This window comes from Halichoerus grypus, chromosome 10, assembly GCF_964656455.1.
Source record: "Halichoerus grypus chromosome 10, mHalGry1.hap1.1, whole genome shotgun sequence".
Taxonomy (NCBI): Eukaryota; Metazoa; Chordata; class Mammalia; order Carnivora; family Phocidae; genus Halichoerus; species Halichoerus grypus.
The window spans coordinates 51,486,626-51,504,895 of NC_135721.1; the positions used below are offsets into that span (position 1 = coordinate 51,486,626).

At 37.4% G+C, this 18,270-nt stretch overlaps 1 protein-coding gene across 1 annotated transcript in view; it reads right to left on the minus strand.

Annotated features, from left to right (window-relative positions):
- Positions 1 to 17,997, minus strand: part of GMCL1 (germ cell-less 1, spermatogenesis associated) — a 41,157-nt gene extending 23,160 nt beyond the window's left edge. Inside the window, exons 1-8 of the mRNA XM_036088248.2 lie at positions 17,481 to 17,997; positions 11,927 to 12,050; positions 10,025 to 10,121; positions 8,835 to 8,932; positions 5,830 to 5,942; positions 5,157 to 5,222; positions 2,997 to 3,081; positions 526 to 616 (exon numbers count right to left, since the gene is read on the minus strand). Of these exons, the coding sequence (XP_035944141.1) occupies positions 526 to 616; positions 2,997 to 3,081; positions 5,157 to 5,222; positions 5,830 to 5,942; positions 8,835 to 8,932; positions 10,025 to 10,121; positions 11,927 to 12,050; positions 17,481 to 17,740 (934 nt within the window). The 5' untranslated portion in view covers positions 17,741 to 17,997. The remainder of the gene's footprint in view (positions 1 to 525; positions 617 to 2,996; positions 3,082 to 5,156; positions 5,223 to 5,829; positions 5,943 to 8,834; positions 8,933 to 10,024; positions 10,122 to 11,926; positions 12,051 to 17,480) is intronic.
- Between the last annotated feature and the right edge of the window lie 273 nt (positions 17,998 to 18,270).

Consider the following 18,270-nt stretch of genomic DNA (forward strand, 5'->3'; position numbering starts at 1 on the left):
TTTAATGGCAGTTGATCTTAATGAATTTTAGATGAGTCTTCTCTGAGACTCTGACAAAAGGTATGAAGTTCTCACCTTGCAAAATGCATGCAACACACGCATACATATAAAGTTCTGCATACACTTTTGGGGGTGACACACTGAAGCCTGTAGATGGGCCCCCCATGTTAAGAATTGTTGCCTGATAGACAGAGTTAATGTGTTATAGAAAATTCAATGTGGTCAAACAAAAGACAAATGTAATCACCAAGACCTGTTGGTGATAAAATGGGAAAGGTAATAGTTCGGGGGATCAAACTATGGTGTTAGTTCAAGGAGTAATAATTCAGTTAATACTTGGCAAGACATTTTTCTTATCCAGCTTTACTTTTCTCAATTTAAATTAGGGGCTGAATTAGATAACTGCTTAAGGTCCTCACCAGATCTAAAATTCTCTAGGTCTACAAATAAGTTAGGAACTGATTTTAATAAATTTCAATTAAAAAGATGCCCAAACCAAGTTCTCAATAAAAATTTCAGGCATACCTTTTCTCCTCTTAGAAAACCAGACATCTGTTTCAGTCAAAAGCTGTTTTAAAGATCCATTCCACGAAGGCACAAGTTGAAGGAACATCCACTAGGTTAAAAAAGCAAATTAAAAAAAACTGTAAGATTTTTATCATGTTACAATTTTACATGCAAACTGCTTCCACCTTAAAACATAATATTTAACAAATTTGATTTCCAGTACACGCCATTGAAAGTAGTAGAACTATTATATGACATGCTTACAAGCTTTATTTTTTGTTTTTTCTTTTTTAAAGACTTTATTTATTTATTCGACAGAGAGACACAGCGAGAGAGGGAACACAAGCAGGGGCAGTGGGGGAGGGAGACTAGGCTTCCTGCCGAGCAGGGAGCCCGATGCGGGGCTCGATCTCAGGACCCTGGGATCATGACCTGAGCTGAAGGCAGACGTTTAATGACTGAGCCACCCAGGCGCCCCAACATGCTCACAAGCTTTAAATTCATCATGGGTTTGGGGCACCTGGGTGGCTCAGTCGGTTAAGTGTCCGACTCTTGATTTCCGCTCAGGTCATGATCTCAGGGTTGTGAGACTGAGCCCTGCATTGGGCTCCACGCTTTGCTTCGTGGAGCCTGCTTAAGATTCTCTCTCTCCCTCGCTCCTTCTCCTTTTGCCCCTCCCCTCCCTCTCATCATGGCTTTAATCGTGGTCCAATGATAAAAACTAAAACAATGTGTGATAAAGAAAAAATGAATTCCTGAGAAGTATTTATGGCCTCAAACGCAGTATAGTTTCACAATTAAAATGGTAAAGGTTTAATATATATATTACATTAGTAATTTTACACTAATTTATTCTACTCATCAACTAACTTAATTTTGCTAATTATTGTGTAAGGTTATAATAATAATCTTAATTATTTAATAATAATTTAATAGATTATTTAATAATAATTTATTAAACAAGAGAAAAAGGAGTTTCTTACTGCTTTATTACTGTTGAGACAGTATACAGAGTAGTTAGGAGCATGGACTTTTAAATCCTGGCCCTGCCAATTAACAGGTGGACAAATTACCTAACTTCTCTGGGCCTTAATTTCTTCATTTACAAAATGAACATGATACCTCATAGGACATTAAAAAAGTTATTATGTGTCACTTACTTTGAACAGTGCCTGGCACACAGTAAGCACTTACCATTACTGGCATAAAAGCAATTACAAGAATAGGAAACAATGAACGTTACCACTGGCTCAGAGACAGAAATGGCCTGTCTACCCTTCCTTCAATGATTACATAACTCAAGTTACTAAACTTCCTTGAAAAAAAAAAAACAGTAGTAGAATCTCATCTCTACCACACAAAAGCAATTGCAATGATATAACTTAGAAGGTATCTCATTCTCAGATTTCAAAGCTGGGTTAAAGGAGACTCTGTTGCTGGGGACAAAAGGCTAAGGGCAAAATTATTCAGTGGGAAAAGCAATGGACTAAGACTCACAAACCTGGGTTCTACCTCAAGTCTGCCACTTAGTAACTATAAAGAGTTCTAAGTCCTATCATCTACAGAACAAGAATGATAGCTGACTTGTCTCTTCAGAGTTGTGAAAATAAAATTACATTAAAGATGTTAAAACCTTTCAAAAGGATGAAAAGAAACATATGCCTGAAGTGCAAATAAGGTCTTTAAAGAATTTCACCATTTTCTAGAAAAAGTGAAAATTTCATCATAAAGTCATTAATTCAACTTTGAAAACATTTCTGAAAACCATATAAAATATTTAACATTTCTGATTATGTAAATAACATAACAATAGCATGCTTGTTGTTGAAAAAAATCTGGGAAAAAAAAACAGAAACATATTCCTTGGTCTAGAAAAGTATGTAAAACCAAAGAAAGGAAATAGGATGCAAGCTCTCATGGCCCACCACTTATTGTCAATTGCAGACCTAACAGTCAGAGAGGTAACCTTGCATTCCCAACAGGAAGAAGCCAACTTTACTACTCTAGTAGGAGAAAGGAAGAATTTCTTCTTGCCCAGCAACAAGCTCAGCCAATAAGAAGATACCACAACTCAGTCAACAAGGAACTCTAGCTTTCCTCCAATGGACTTTGGTTTCGTTCAAAGCAGCCACTCCCAACTTCCTCTTTTTTTCAATAAAGTAATGTTCCTCTCCTTTGAGGTCTGGACTTGCCTATGGTTTGTCATAGCTTACATGTACCAAATTCCAATTGCTCTACTATTCCCAAATAAATCCATTTTGCTGGTAAAATAACTGGCTATTATACTTTCAAGGTTGACAAGTATAAAGAATGAAATTAAAATCATTCATGACAGCAAATCCCTAAATAAAGATTTTTTTTTTAACATTTTGGCATATTTCTTTCATTTACACCATTCCTTAGCCACTGGACACTAGCTGTTTCCAGTTTTTCTCCACTATTATAAGTAATGCTGAGGTGATGCCCTTACATACATACTATGTCAATACCTTTTTAAGAGCTGTGTATACATCCATCTCCACTTGCATCACAAATAAGTTAGATGAACCAATGAGCTGTTTCATGACATTTATACTAGAAAAGATAAAATAGAGGTAGTGAGTTTATTCTCATACACAGGCTAAAACATCCTGGTGAAACTAAAAAGTTTATGTCTTTTTAATGAAAAGAAAATGTCATCAGTCTTTTTGCCCAACACAAAGAATCTTAGACAGAAATAACCTATCTGAACACAAGGATACTTTTAATTCATATAGTATACTATGAAAGGTCTTTATTTGAACTGACAGGAAAACAAGGCTTTGATCTGCTGATTAATCAAGTTAAAACAAGGTCTCAATGAGATAACTTTTAGTATGCTCTGATAAGGTGGCAGTGTTCCTGTTTTGCCTTTCCTGAGCATTCACTGTTTATAAAAAAAGACACTTGTCAAAATTCACTGAAACATCTTTATCTTCAAAGTAACCTTTAACATTGACGCTTAACTGCTTAGTCATAAAACATGTTTTCATTACTATTAAAGAGTAAGATCAAGAAATATATATTAGTTTAAATTTAGAGTGGAAATTGTATCACCAGTTGTTTTCTCCCACTTCCTTTAAGCCGTAAAAAGCCAGAAGAATATCTAGGTTTTTAAGATGACCACTACAATTTATCTTCTTTTTGAAAGAGTTCAATGAGAAATTATAAAAAAGAAAAAAAATTAGTGTTTCTAATGATTTTCTTTCTTTCTTTTTTAAAAGATTTTATTTATTTGAGAGAGAGAGAGATGGAGAGAACAAGCAGAGGGAGTGGCAGGCAGAGAGGGAGAGGGAGGAGCAGGCTCCCTGCTGAGCAAGGAGCCGAATGCAGGGCTTGATTCCAGGACCCTGGGATCATGACCTGAGCCGAAGGCAGATGCTTAACTGACTGAGCCACTTAGGCACCCTGATGATTTTCAAACCAAACATAATGCAGAGCTTTGTTTATACCTTGACATCTTTACGTAATGATTTTTTTGGTAGAAAAATGCTTCTCAAACTTTTCTACCAAAGTACATCCTAAGGGCAGAGGAAAGGACGGGACCCAGGAATCCAGGAGATGGTCTAGCCATAAAAATAACATTTCTACTACTTCTTGTATTTCATCTTTAAAGCTCAAAGAAACTTGAATTCTCTCTATTCCACATTGTATTTAAACAAAAATGTTTATCTTTTTCCCCATCACTTCCCCACCCATACTTGTAAAAAACAAAACAAAACAAAAAAACCCAGTAAAATTGACATCACAGGAATGATCTCTTTGAGGGCAGAAACCATGACATAATCATCTCTGCATCCTTCACAGCCTTCATATATAGTGGACATTCAGGAAGTGTTTGTTGAAGTAAGCCATGGCAGGAAGGAAGGGAAGAAGGAAGGCAGGAAAGAATAATAATAGATGCTATTCTTTTATTTTTTTTTTAGATTTTTTTTATTGGTTAATCACCATACATTACATCATTAGTTTTTGATGTAGTGTTCCATGATTCATTGTTTGCGTATAACACCCAGTGCTCCATGCAGAACATGCCCCTTTTAATACCCATCACCAGGCTAACCCATTCCCCCACCCCCCTCCCCTCTAGAACCCTCAGTTTGTTTTTCAGAGTCCATAGTCTCTCATGGTTCGTCTCCTGAATGTTGAATTTAACTTCATCAGGCCTACCAAAAAGTTTAAAACAACTTCCTTAAACTTAATTTTGCTGGGGTGCCTGGCTGGCTCAGTTGGAGCATGCGACTTGATCTCAGGATTGCGAGTTCAAGCCCCATGTAGGGTGTGATTACTTAAAATAAAATCTTTAAAACTTAATTTTGCAATGGTAAAGATGGTTTTTAAATAAATTTTTAGATTCTCTAAGAGCCCAGCAAAAGTGAGGTAACACTTATTTTTCTATAGTTTTATGTAACAATGAATTTTTCTATTAAAATTGGTTAAAATAGTAGACATACATATTATTTATGACAAAGAAATCTATGAAGCATTTCTTCAGTTCATAGATGTCAAGATACCTTTCATTAAATTATTCACTTTTCTTAAGTAATATATTTTTGTATAAAGCAAATGCACACTTGAACAAATAAACATTATTTTAGGATGATTAATTATAAAGTTATTTAAAATTAAAATACCTGAGTTCCTTAAAAAGTTCAACATTCTGGTGAGTCATCAAATTGTTCAGAAGCCATTCAAGGCACCTGAAATTAAAACATGGAATTATTTTTTACATGATACATAAATAATATATCATGTATTTATGACTTATTTGGTAGGACTTACAGTTAAAATAAAAATGATTAGTCTTGCCAGAACATGCTCAAATTTTTAAATTTAACGACCAAAAATTTAGTATTGTTTTTGTCAGCAGTTATTAAGGAAATATTACCTTATATTAATAAGAGCATTTCTACTTAAGAAAACATCATTTCAAGTTGGTGTTACATCATTTATGAAGGGGCTTGCACATTTCTATTACCTTCTTTATAATTTGAAAATGGGTACTGCAATTCTCAGGAGTTAAAAACATTGCCAGTAGGTGTACTGATATAATGTCTATGATGTAAAGAGTGACCAGAGTTTTTATAAGCCACGTATAAACATGTATAACCCACCCATGGTCACTTACAAAGACAACACTTTCAAGGAATTTACTAATTCATCCAAATGTAAAAAAGGACTTTTTATAACAAAATTCTAGTCCTTTATCTTTTTTTTTCTTTCTTATAGCTATACATTCTCTTAAGAAACCAAAGCAGCCAAATTCCCACAAATGGGATGGGAGGAAAAATAAAAAAGGTAACTCACTTTTTCTTTACAGAATCTAATCCATAGGTCCCTGCTGATGTGTAATAGCCACATACAGTTTTCACATTAATTGTTTCCTTCATTGTCTCACCACACTGCTGTATTAAACCATCCTGTAAATATAAATAAGCACTGGAAAGGCCCATTTCACGTGGGAAAAATTAGCTCTGAATATGTGCTTGTACATATTAAAAAGTAAAAAAAAAAAAAAGGAAGAAAGAAAGAAAAGAAAGAAAACTCATTTAAGGGCAGCAAGCCTAAATTTTTAAGTCCAGTAAAAATACTGAAAAAAAAATCCAGCAAGTATTCAACTAAATACTTGGAATTGAAAAACAGAATGTAGGGGATAAAAGCAGTAAGGCAGTAAAGTAGAGATGAGTATTGCTATTCTCTTTTTTATTCTTCCTCTCTCTGGGACCTTGCAAAATTAAGCAGCATTGTATCTGGTTTGTCTGTTCTTTTTAAATTTTATTTAACATGCTCAGTCAACCATGTGATGGAGCTAGGCAAGTAAACGGTATGAATTATCAGAAAATGTTTATTAAAGTATAAAACACTTATCAATTTCTAGGAGATGCACCTAAAACAAATACATTTACATTGAAATATTAATCTAAAATGTTTATATGTAAGATTTCAAATGAACTAATTTTATTCAATATATGGAAAGAATGTCACTTTTTACCTAAATTTCTGAAATATATTCATCATGCAAGTATATTATTAAGTTAGTTAGTTAAATCATAAAGATAATGCAGAAAATGGATTTAGGACAAAAACAAAAGGACTAAAGTTAGAAAATAAAGTGCACTTGTTGAAAGTAAGTATTGAAAGGATGACAACATATAAAAAATCAAATGATCTCAGCTAAATATATTGAGCAAGCTATTTACTAATACTTCAAATAAATAAGTATGCAAATATCACAGAAAAGGAAACTTAACTTTTTATAAAGATCAAAATAAAATACTAACCCCATTAGGATTTTAAACTTACCTGAAAGTCATTTGAGACTACCCCCTCACCCAGCCCCTTCCGAGTTCCTCTTAACATCTTGTCTGTCACCAAGTCCAGTGGATTATCCCTGATTAATCTTTCTGTGATCCAGTTTTTCCTCTCCATGCTTATTGCTACTACCCTACTTTAAACCCTCACTTGGGCTACTGCAGTAAGATTTTGTCTCTAATGTACTCATCTTTTCTTCAATACATCCTTCACATTATTTCTGAAGTATTCTTTCTAAAACACAACTGCCTTTTCTTTGATTAAAAGCTTCCAAAAGGGGGCACATGGGTGGCTCCGTCGGTTGGGAGTCCAACTCTAGGTTTCCGTTCAGGTCACGGTCTCCTGGGTCATGGGATCAAGCCCCACATGGGGCTCCGCACTCAGAAGGGAGTCTGCTTGAGGATTCTCTCCCTCTGCCTCATCTCCCACTCACATGCAAGCTCTCTCTCTCAAATAAGTAAAATAATTAAAAAAAAATCTTCCCAAAGTACCTACATATGAAGTCTAAACTTCTTAAAAGGTATAGAGGGATTTTCATAATCTGGCCTCTGCCGCCTTCTCAACAACCCTTCCTTGATTGTGCTAGAGCTTCTTATATGTGCTTCTTATGTCTGTGCTAGAGCCATGTTCCACTCAGATTCTCTGATCCTCCACTGTTTCACATCTCTGGGTATTAATTTACTCTGTATAAAATGCTTCCTTCCCCTCTTCTTTCTTTGCAAGATAAATACATTTTCAGTTTTCAAGACTCAATTTCCTTCTTTGCACCACCAAGTAGAACTGACCACTCCCTCTGTTCATCTGCTAAATCCTACAGGATGTTTATTATCATACCTATAATACTGGATAGTTCTTACTCTGTCTCTGGGTCTGTTTATCAACCCTCCTGCCCCCATTCCAAACACACATTACATTGTGAGTTCCGTGAAGGTTGGGACTATGTCTTAATTTACCTTTGGATTCCTATGCCTAGTTTGACACATTGCTCAATATATCTTTTTTTTTTTTTTTTTTTCAGATTTTATTTATTTATTTGACAGAGAGAGAGATAGCGAGAGCAGGAACACAAGCAGGGGGAGTGGGAAAGGGAGAAGCAGGCTTCCCGCCGAGCAGGGAGCCCGATACGGGGCTTGATCCCAGGACCCTGGGATCATGACCTGAGCTGAAGGTAGACGCTTAACGACTGAGCCACCCAGGTGCCCCTGCTCAATATAGTTCTGTTGAAAGAACAAATCTGTCATTCTACCAATGGATTATATATATATTTATGTGGTTTACCACAATTATTTCATAATTAAGGAAAAGTTGACAAAGTAAGCACTCAATGTTTTTCAAACCCATGACCTAAATGAATTAGTAATCATAAGTGATCTGCTTAATAACAGTCAAGATAAATCACTAATGAATAGAAATCTGTAAATGGACTTAGACAAGTCAATTCTTACCACATTATAGTAATTCTAAGGTATCTACACTGAAATAGCTTGCATTCATCTTACATAGACATGATGACCCCCTCAGCTATAATAAATTGGTTGTTTTTTTTTTTAAGATTTTATTTATTTATTTGACAGAGAGAGAGACAGCGAGAGAGGGAACACAAGCAGGGGGAGTGGGAGAGGGAGAAGCAGGCTTCCCGCTGAGCAGGGAGCCCGATGCAGGGCTCGATCCCAGGACCCTGGGATCATGACCTGAGCCGAAGGCAGTCGCCTAACCAACTGAGTCACCCAGGCGCCCCAATAAATTGGTTTTCATTAAGCATTTTATTAGTAGTATTTTTTTTGGTTAAGCTTCTTAAATGACTTATCACAAATGACATATTTACACATTTCATTTTTATTTTAAAAATTGTAAAAAGCTAAGCTTTATTTTTGTTTTTAGAATAAATACTTTGAAACAAAGATCCAACTGTGATCCTTTCTTTGAATAATGTGCATACTCGTCTACGGCCATCCCACCCTGAGCGCGCCCAATCTCATCTGAATAATGTGCATACTCACCAACTGCAACATACAAGCTGCTGCCAAAATGGCAATAACTCGACTGGGCTTTATTAAGACATCATCTCGATACAGTGACCCAAATGCAACCTGCAGTGCTGAAAGCAAAAATAGACCCAGGGAATGAAATAACAGTGATATCTATGAAAGTATTACAAAAATAACAACGACTGTCTTCATACTCTAAGATATACGTCTAAATTTAGGATGTACATAAAAGGATAAGAGAGTATCACTAATTAAAATGCTAATAATGGTTACTGATTAATGGTGCTAATTTAATAATAATGTTACAAATTTCCATTTATTCAACCTAACAGAGCTGGATTCTTCTGCATCTAATCTTGACATTAGTTGGTGGTCAGAAATAAGATACCCTTGGAAAAAGTTTTATAAAGATACCCTGAATAGACCAATCATTAAGTACACATACCCCAATGATAATCTTAACCCTCGTGCTTTCAGTGCTTCATTCCTGGGGAGTGGGGAATAGCTCCTGGTCCTCTTCATGCCACACTCTCCCCCAACCACCACAGCTATCTAGGCCTGTCCTTCCTTCTCTGCACTGCCACTCTTGTGGGTGTTTATAAACATCCTTAACTTTTCTCTTTGCCTATGTTGTGAGTACTGGGTACTTACACTTGGGCAATCAAAGAGGGGAGCCGAGGATGAGCACTGGAACAGGAATTAGGAGAACTATAGGCTGATTGAGGCTCACTAAAGTGCTGAGACCTAAAATAAGTCCCTAAATCCTCTGGGCTTCAGCTTCCTCATCTAAGAACTCAGAGCTCTAAAACACCGATTACATGATTCATACCCTACTGTTCCCAGAGAAAGTCTTCATACATGGGGAATAATCAATAAACACTATTTACCAGCTTTTCTATGTAATTTTTAAAAACAGTCATACTCTTCCTTTCTTCACGCTACATCCTCCATATCCCAGGCAGATATATTTACAAACATAAGTAAACAGACTGATAAGGCCTACATGACTAAGTAGATTAGGGACAGATAGAACAGAATTGATAAAAACTATGGGGCAAATCAATACAAAGTTGACACTCTAGGGTGTTAAATGGAGCTTTTTTCCTAGCCTACAAGGTTGGAAGAAAATATTTATTTTCTACCAAAAGAATAAAAAGGTTATGTTATACTTTTTGCATAATAGTAAACATGGTGGTGGTTACCTTCTATATCAATATTCTGGTCCGGAATCTCCAGTTCAATAATATTCATGCTGGATTCTTTCCAAGAACCACTGAACATACTAGAAAAGTAGCCAGACTTAAAAAACAAAACAAAACAAAAACAATTATCTAGTACCTTCTGTGTCTTCCAAATTATTTTCCCATTTCTAATTCCAAGCAACTCTTCTATCAAAATGAATCCATATTATTTCAGGAGAAAAAGAGTTGCTAAATATGTCTACAGGAAAATGAAATTAAGGACACTTGAGGTATGTCAAAATACTTTGTTTAGGATTAATTTAATGAAAACCAAACCAAATTCTCATATTACTATCTGAACTGAATTCCTATATTACTATTTGAAACTTACATTAATTTTTTACTTACTTAAAACAATTTCTGAGTCTATTACAGGTATATGTTTTCCTTCTCAATGACATTTTAAATTCAAGCTTAGAAAACATCATGTATTTAAGACTCTCATAAACATATGACAAGACACAAGGTGAATACATAATCATGTACTGAGGAGGAGTGAAGACTAAGAACTTTCCTACTGTTGAATCCTTACTGTGTTAGTGGCTGTAAATGGGATGATCCCCAGAAATTAGGATAAATCTAAAGTTTAGTTTTAACTAATCAGAAAATTCCAGAATGGACCTAAATTCTTGGTAAGATACCAAAATGGATGAAGTCTTTAGTTACCTTCTAGATAGTACCTCTCATAATTAGAATTACTTTGGACTAGATCAAATATTAACTAATTTCAATGAATACTTAGTATGTATAAGGCACTGTGAATACAGCAGTAAACAAAACAGACATTGTTTCTGTCCTTAGGGGGCTTACTATATTTTAGCATGTGGCTTGCACTATAATCAATACAGTTTCTCTTGAGAGGGAAAGCCTTCACTGAGGCATTCTCATCCTTAAATTCACAAAACTGCTTTCAGTGATTAAAAAAAAGGTATGGACCCTATCCTCAAGTTGAGACCAATATTCTGATATATTCCCTGAGCTATAAACTTCAAGCCAAAGTACCTTGTTCAAAAAAATTAAATAAAAAACATTATGATTAAAATGTTATAGAAAAAGTTTTTTTTTAATATTTCTACTGAAATCTTATACTATACTGTCTTACCAGTAATTATTGTCAAACGGTGAAGAAGAGAGAAAATATAAACTCCATAGGATAGAAACTGAATTATTCACTGTTCTATTCCCAGTGCCTAGAACAATGATTTGAAGAAAGAATAGACAGATTTGATGAAAGAATAAATGAGTAAAATATTTGAGCCATTAGAGCAACATTTTCTTTCATTTTGAGAGTTTTGAATCTTTAAAATGGGGTGGCAGATGGTAATATTTTCAGCACACAAACCAAATAGGTATTATCAGCTAAATGAATTAGTCTGTATTTGCTGGGTTTTGTCTTTAATTTAACTGCATTTTCCAGAAGGAAAGAAGAGTAAGTGTCAAGAACTTTCCATTCACTTTCAATCAATCATATCTACAAAATAACATTTTGGCTAAATTCATCCAATTTAAATAATTAGATACAAAATAAACAAATTCAGCAATCTTAACTTTAGACATTTTTCCCCTAACTTTTTTCCCTTTTATCAACGAAAGGCACCAAAATAAGAACCTTACTGAAGTAATGACAAAAAGGTATTTGCTGGGCTGGTATGACAAGGAAAATTCAAAATCTGTTTTCTAGACCAAACTAAGTGTGTGCCGTATTTCTGATGAAACAAGACTTTGGAACGAGATGATAGGACTTAAACAACTACTGTAAAGAGATTGCTGTGAAATGCAATTAGAAAGAACATGACTTGAAAGAGTATGAGCTATTTTTAAGTAATTACCTTCTTTAGTCAAATAGAAAAATAAAATACTTACTTGACATAAATATATTTTGTGTAAGCTCCACTCTTCTCCTAGAGCACATATCTTAATGTCACTATTTTCACCATTCAAAAATAACGTTTGGTAAATATATTTGGATGTACTCTTTAATTTTTTCCTGTTAAAAGAAAAGCAAATATTACATATGTGTAAAACTGAATGTTTTATTGATTTTGCATAAAACTCAGAATACTCCTTTTGTTCAATTTCTATGAAATAGAGCCAACTTATCCATTGTGTAAAAGAATAGAAGGATATTTATATTCAAATTTGCATTAGTACATAACAAACTAATAACGGTAGTTATCTCTAGTACTCTATTCCCAAGAGGGTTAACAGTGGCTAGATGGGACAGCATGTACACGTGACCTTTCACTGTGCACCATTTTTGCAATTTGTGATAGTTGAACTAACTGAATTACCTGTAGGTCAGCACAGTGATTTTTGCTTACTTCCTCGTTTAGAAAACAGTACTATGGGGGATCTCAATACAACTGCAATGATACTTCTATGCAACTACAAAATGGAGAACAAGAGTAAAAATTTTACCTACCCAAGTAATTTTTAGAATAATTTATATTTAATCTTATTTTGGTATCAAACCATTCTTAAACTAAACAATTTTTTTTTTCCCATTAGCCAAATGGTTTGCAGCCTTACATCAAAGGTTTTCAAAACTATGCTCAATGGAGAAGTGTCTTCGGGGCCACCAGAGAGAGCTGATGAGTAAACCCTGGGCATCCTCACCTACCTTCAACTAGAGCAGCATCACATCTTAGGGATTTCTGCATAAGATTTCATTTAAAAGATGAATTATATATCTTTTTAAGTTTGATAATCATTGTTCAAGATGGTCCAGTGAATAAGAAAAGCCCTAGGCAGAGGCCGATAAATACTTTTTTATATTCCTGGCCAATCCTGACAAGTTTTCTTGGTAGTTAAAAAAAAAATTTTTTTTTTTGGTAGTTAAAAATTTTTAATCTTTTAAAAAATCAAGTAATTTCAATGACGTCTTGAACCAGTGTGCTTGACATGTCTTCCCAACAGACAGTAAAAACAACACATGCTTTGGTGGTGGAGAGACTTGGGTTTGAGTCCCTCACTTACCTCAGATATAAAGAGGATATTAGTAGTGACCACTTTATTGGGTTACCGTGAGAAATAAATGGGACAATATAGTTTCCAGTTCCTGATGGCACCATCCCCAAATGACACTAAAAGATTAAAAGTACAGAAAGGATTAAGCCCACAACAGCAGAAAGTAAGGGTGGGCTTATCACCTGATGAGAGAATTCGGTGGATGTGGAAGTTAGAAAATAAAATGAATAGAAAAAAGCCACAGAAGCCACAGCCCAGAATATATCACGAAGGTCTAGGATGGAGGCTGACGCCCATCTGCCCTTCAGAAGCCTGTGTGGGTTGAGGGGAGGGGTCTCAGAAGAAACAAAAGGCAAAAGTGAGGCTGAAAATGGGGAAACATGTTCCCCTGATGGCCTCTTCCACGATGTATGAACACAGAATACAGATAGCCAGAGTACAGATAACTCAGGCACAGAGACTCCGAGGCTCTTCTAGGAAGGAGAGGACAAATCTATCAGGAAAAGCTAAGACTTCAGTGCAGGTACGGACACCCCAGACAAAACAATCCTCACTCTGGTATTTGAGGAATCTGGAGCCTGTGAGCTCTTAACCCATTCACCCCGAATCATGGTCCCCAAACTATGTGTCAAAGCACCTGGAGGATCACATCAAACTCAGGGATGCGTGTATAATATTTTATATTCGATGGAAACAACACAGCAACATCTTTCAGATACCATGCTATCTAATACTATTAAGCAGTAGTTTGAACCTAACTATGAGATATTTCTTTAGGACCAGAGGTACCAAGAAAAAAATTACTGAGACACTAAGGGTGCTATGAACAAAAAAAGTTTGGGAATCTCTGCTCTAAAACAAAGCATGCCCCACCCCATTTAGTGATCAGTCTTCCTACTTAAAGGGAAGGCTTAGTAGAAATAGATCTATTTACTCAATTAAAACACACACACACACACAAAACCAGTTTCATTCTTAAATATAAACAGACAACCAAGAATGACCCAACATGAAGAGAATTAGGAGCATTAAAGACTATTAAAAAGAGAAACTGGCCCCAGAGGAAATATATTAATTAGGGAAAAGAGAACTTAAAACACCCTAAAATTAGTATATCTAGATAGCTGAGATTATTACATTTATAAAACAACAGGATACTATGATAAAGGAAACAAGGGAAAAAAGAGCTCTTAGAGACTAAAAACACGGTTACAGAAATTACAAAGCCGAAACAGAGGCTGACTGAGAAAGTTAAGGAAATTTCCCAGAATATAAAGCAAAAAAGACCTAGAAAGGAAAAAAAAGAAAAGAGAAAGAGGTACAACCCAAGAAATCCAAAATCTGGTTAAGAGGAGTCCAAGAAAGAGAAAACAAAGATAACAGGAAAAAGGAAATCATGGAAGAAATTAATGGAAGAAAATTTCTCCAAACTAGTCTCCAGATTGTAAGGATCAACCAAGTACTGAGGCAATTAAAAAGCCCACGCTTAAGCACATTCTAGTTAAATTCCAAAATACCAAAGAAAAAAATTCCAAAATTTCCAGAGGAACAAAACGTCACCTACAAAGAAAAGAGAGTTAGACCAGCATCCTATTTCTCATCAACACTGCAGGCTAGAAGACAATGAAGTAATATCATCAAGGACATGAAGTTACTTTATATTTCCATACCCAAAGGATGAGTAAAGTGAAAGATTAAATTTACATTTAGGTAAGCACAAATTACCTCCTTTTGCACCCTTTCTGAGGAAAATACACAAGGATGCAGTTCCCTAAAATGGGTGAGAAAGAAAAAGAACCAGGCTACAGAAAACAGTAGATCCAATCCTGGAGATGTGGTAAAATTAAGTCCCAGGATAAGCCCAGACCTGGAGAGCAATGGATCCAGAATGAAACAGGAAGATGAAGGGACCCGGGGCGGGGGGCTTGGGTTTGGAGGAGGACACCATGAAAATGTGTTTGGAAAGATAGGAAAACCTGAATATATAATGAAGGAATATTTTTGTCAATGATGAGGAAGGGGGAGGCAGTTAGAAACTCTAAGAAAATAAAAAAGCAATACAAAAAAGGGAACTATTGCAGTAAGATACAAATGAAAACAGGGCCTGACTTTGAGCACTTGATGGAACTTAGAAAATAGACTGCACTTAAATGTGAGGTTAGAAAATTTCTCCAATAGAAAAACAAGGAGTTGTGACATTGCACCCAGGAAGTATCATTTATAATCTTAGCACACACTACTTGACTTTGCAGTGAACAGTATTTACATAGTTCTAACAACAAATACTGTTTACCAAGTTTCAAAGTTTAAAGATGGTCTAAGGCACAGCAAACACCCAAGATCTGGTTGCAGAACAACTGAATTTTAACAGTTATGTTAATGTAAAAGTAAAAAATACAGGTGTCAAAAGGTGTGAATGAAGTGGAAGGTGGGCTTGGAAGGCAAAGCTTTTCATGGAGTAGTTGGTCGGTGGGAGAGCACATCAGACAACCTCAGGGAGCATAACTGGTGCCAACACTCAAATTTCTAGGTCTTAATATTTTCTTACACCCTTCATCCATGCTGGGCTGAATAGCCAGGCCTCTTCCACTGATATAAAACATACTAAATTCTCAATGTATTTTCTAATAAAGGTTTGCGTTGAAGACTTTCCATTCTAGTACACTCATGTAGTTCAGGCAGTTGGCAAAGTTTTTTATAAAGATCTGGACAGTAAATATTTTTGGCTCTGTCAGCCAGAGAGGCAGCAAGCGAGTCTGTTGGCATCCCAATGGGCAGCTGCCTGCTTGCCCGCCTTAGCCTACCACATCTCAGCAAACTTTTCTACCATCTAGGGTGGGCTACAGCCACACCATCTCCAATATCTTAATCTCAGTTGGAGAAAGATGGCTATATTCCAAATTTGTTCCTTCCTTGGGTATTCTGTCTCAATCTGAGAAGTTGTGACTGCACCCTTATATCCTCTATTCCTGTATATTTTTAGAGATCTCTTTACCTCAGTAGTTTACCTTCAGTAGTTAATTCCCCATTACTTGCTAATAATGGTTATATTAAATTTTCCCTGTTCAAATTGCAGCATAATTTCTCTTTTGAATGGACCCTGACATAGATTTTAATAATGACATTAAATATAAGTGGTCTAAATAATAATTAAAAGGCAGAAATTATCCTAAAGGATTAAAAAAAAAGCTAGACCCAACTATATGCTCTGTACAAGATACCTATTATAAATATAAAGACACAGGTAAAAAAGGAAACAACGGAAAAGATATACCTTTTAAACACTTATCAAAAGAAAGTAATAGTGGAAATATTACCAGGGATAAAGTGAGACATTTTGTAATGATAAAGGGGGCCAATTTATCAAGGAGACATAATATTTACTGAGTGCCTCAACACTGCCAGGCACTGTGCATTATACACAATCTAGTATTTGTCAAACCCTAAAAGGCAAGTATTAGCATCTCCATTTTACTTATGAGGAATTAAGGCTATTAAGCACAGAATCCAGACTAGAACTCATAATCTGAGCTCTTTATACTAGACTGACTCTCCAAAAAGGTGGGGGGCGATGGTGTCCATTTTTGTAAATAAATACAAGCTTTCACACATAAAACTGTATGAAAGATCTTTAGATATCAAACTATTAACACAGGTTACCCATAATACTTTTATTTTACAATAAGTTACACCTGTGTAGCAAAGTTTTTCAATCTTTTTTTAAAGTTTCATTTAAAAAATTACACTTATGTGACCCCACTGATGACCTTTGGAAAAAAAAAAAAAGCAACCAGATTGCTTTATGTGAAAACATTCTACGCATTCTAATTTTCTAATTCACAAGTAAACATCCTGTTTTTCAACTCAACTCTTTGAAAAAAGGTTAAGCAAGCTGCAGCACTGGCTTACACACACCCCCGGTCAACGTTCAAATACTGGAGACTTTGAAAGACTGTTCCTAGTAAGGAACAAATGTACACTATTGATAAACTTCACCTTTACAGTTAAGGAGAACTCCTCGCGTATGTAATCACTTCCCTTTACACTGGTGGACGACAGTAGGGGTGCCCCTTAAGGTAACTGGATGCAAAACAACTCATTCTCCTGCCACCCACTCAGAGAGGACAAAGGTGTATTACGGAAGGCCAGCCAGCCGTTCCAGTCTAAGGTTTAATGAGGCCCAAGCTCTGGCTTGGCGTTTGCCAGTCTCATCTTGGGGCTGTAAAACCACTCGGACAGCGTCTGTGGTTTATAATCCAGAACCCAAGCGTCTCCCAAGCGCTCCCCATCCGCCCCGCATCGGTCTGGCTCCCAGGTTTCCCAGTAAAGGGCACGTCGGCTCCTCACCCCCTGGGGAAGCATCACACCCCGAAGTGCACCCGGCGCCGGACTTGTCCCCAGGCGCGGCCCTGGAACCGCCCAACAGGTGCGGGCGCGTCCCTCCACGTACCTGCGCGGGGTGTTGAGGAGCCGCTGCTGCTCGTCCCCTTCCTCCTCATCCTCATCTGTCTCGGAGTCGGGGTGACAGTAGCAGAAGGCCCCACTGCTCCGCTTGCGCTTGCGGCTGCCCGGGCAGTAACAGAAACCGTGGCCGGCCGCATCGCCGCCAGTCTCCGGCCTGCGAGTCGAGCCCCCCGCCCCAGAACCCGGCTCCTGCTGGGCTCGGGCTCGCCCCGGGTGGCGCAGCACTCGGCTGCTCAGCGAGCCCATGGACCACGGCTCCCCGGGACTTCAGGGAGCGCACCTCAGGGAGCGCACCTCAGGGAGCGCACCTCAGGGAGCCCAACGGAGACCGTCTCCCGCCATGGCCCGGCTACTGCCGGCCTCCACCCAGCCCGGGTGCCTACACCGCCACCTTCTCACGCGGAGCCCCAACCGTTGCAGCGGACGCTACCGCCTCCATCCTCCGCCCCGCCCGCCGCGTCCAGCCGCGCGGCGCGCCGGGACCGCAGGACCTCGCCCCCTCGCTTTCGCAACAAAGCGCGGACCGGAGCGCGCGTGCGCGCGGCGAGCCTCCGGAAGGGGCGGGGAAAGACGATTGTGCGTGGTGGGTGGAGCCTGCACTGAAAGGGACGCGGGCTGGAACCGGGAATAAAGTAGGCGTGTAGATGATCGCTGGCCTGCGGTCGGCCTGGGTCTCACACTACCGTGAGCTTTGGAGCCAACCTAGATTTTAGCGTTACTCCACACACCCCATTGTATTGGCCCGACCGGGAGTTCCCCCTCATTGATTCTTTCTG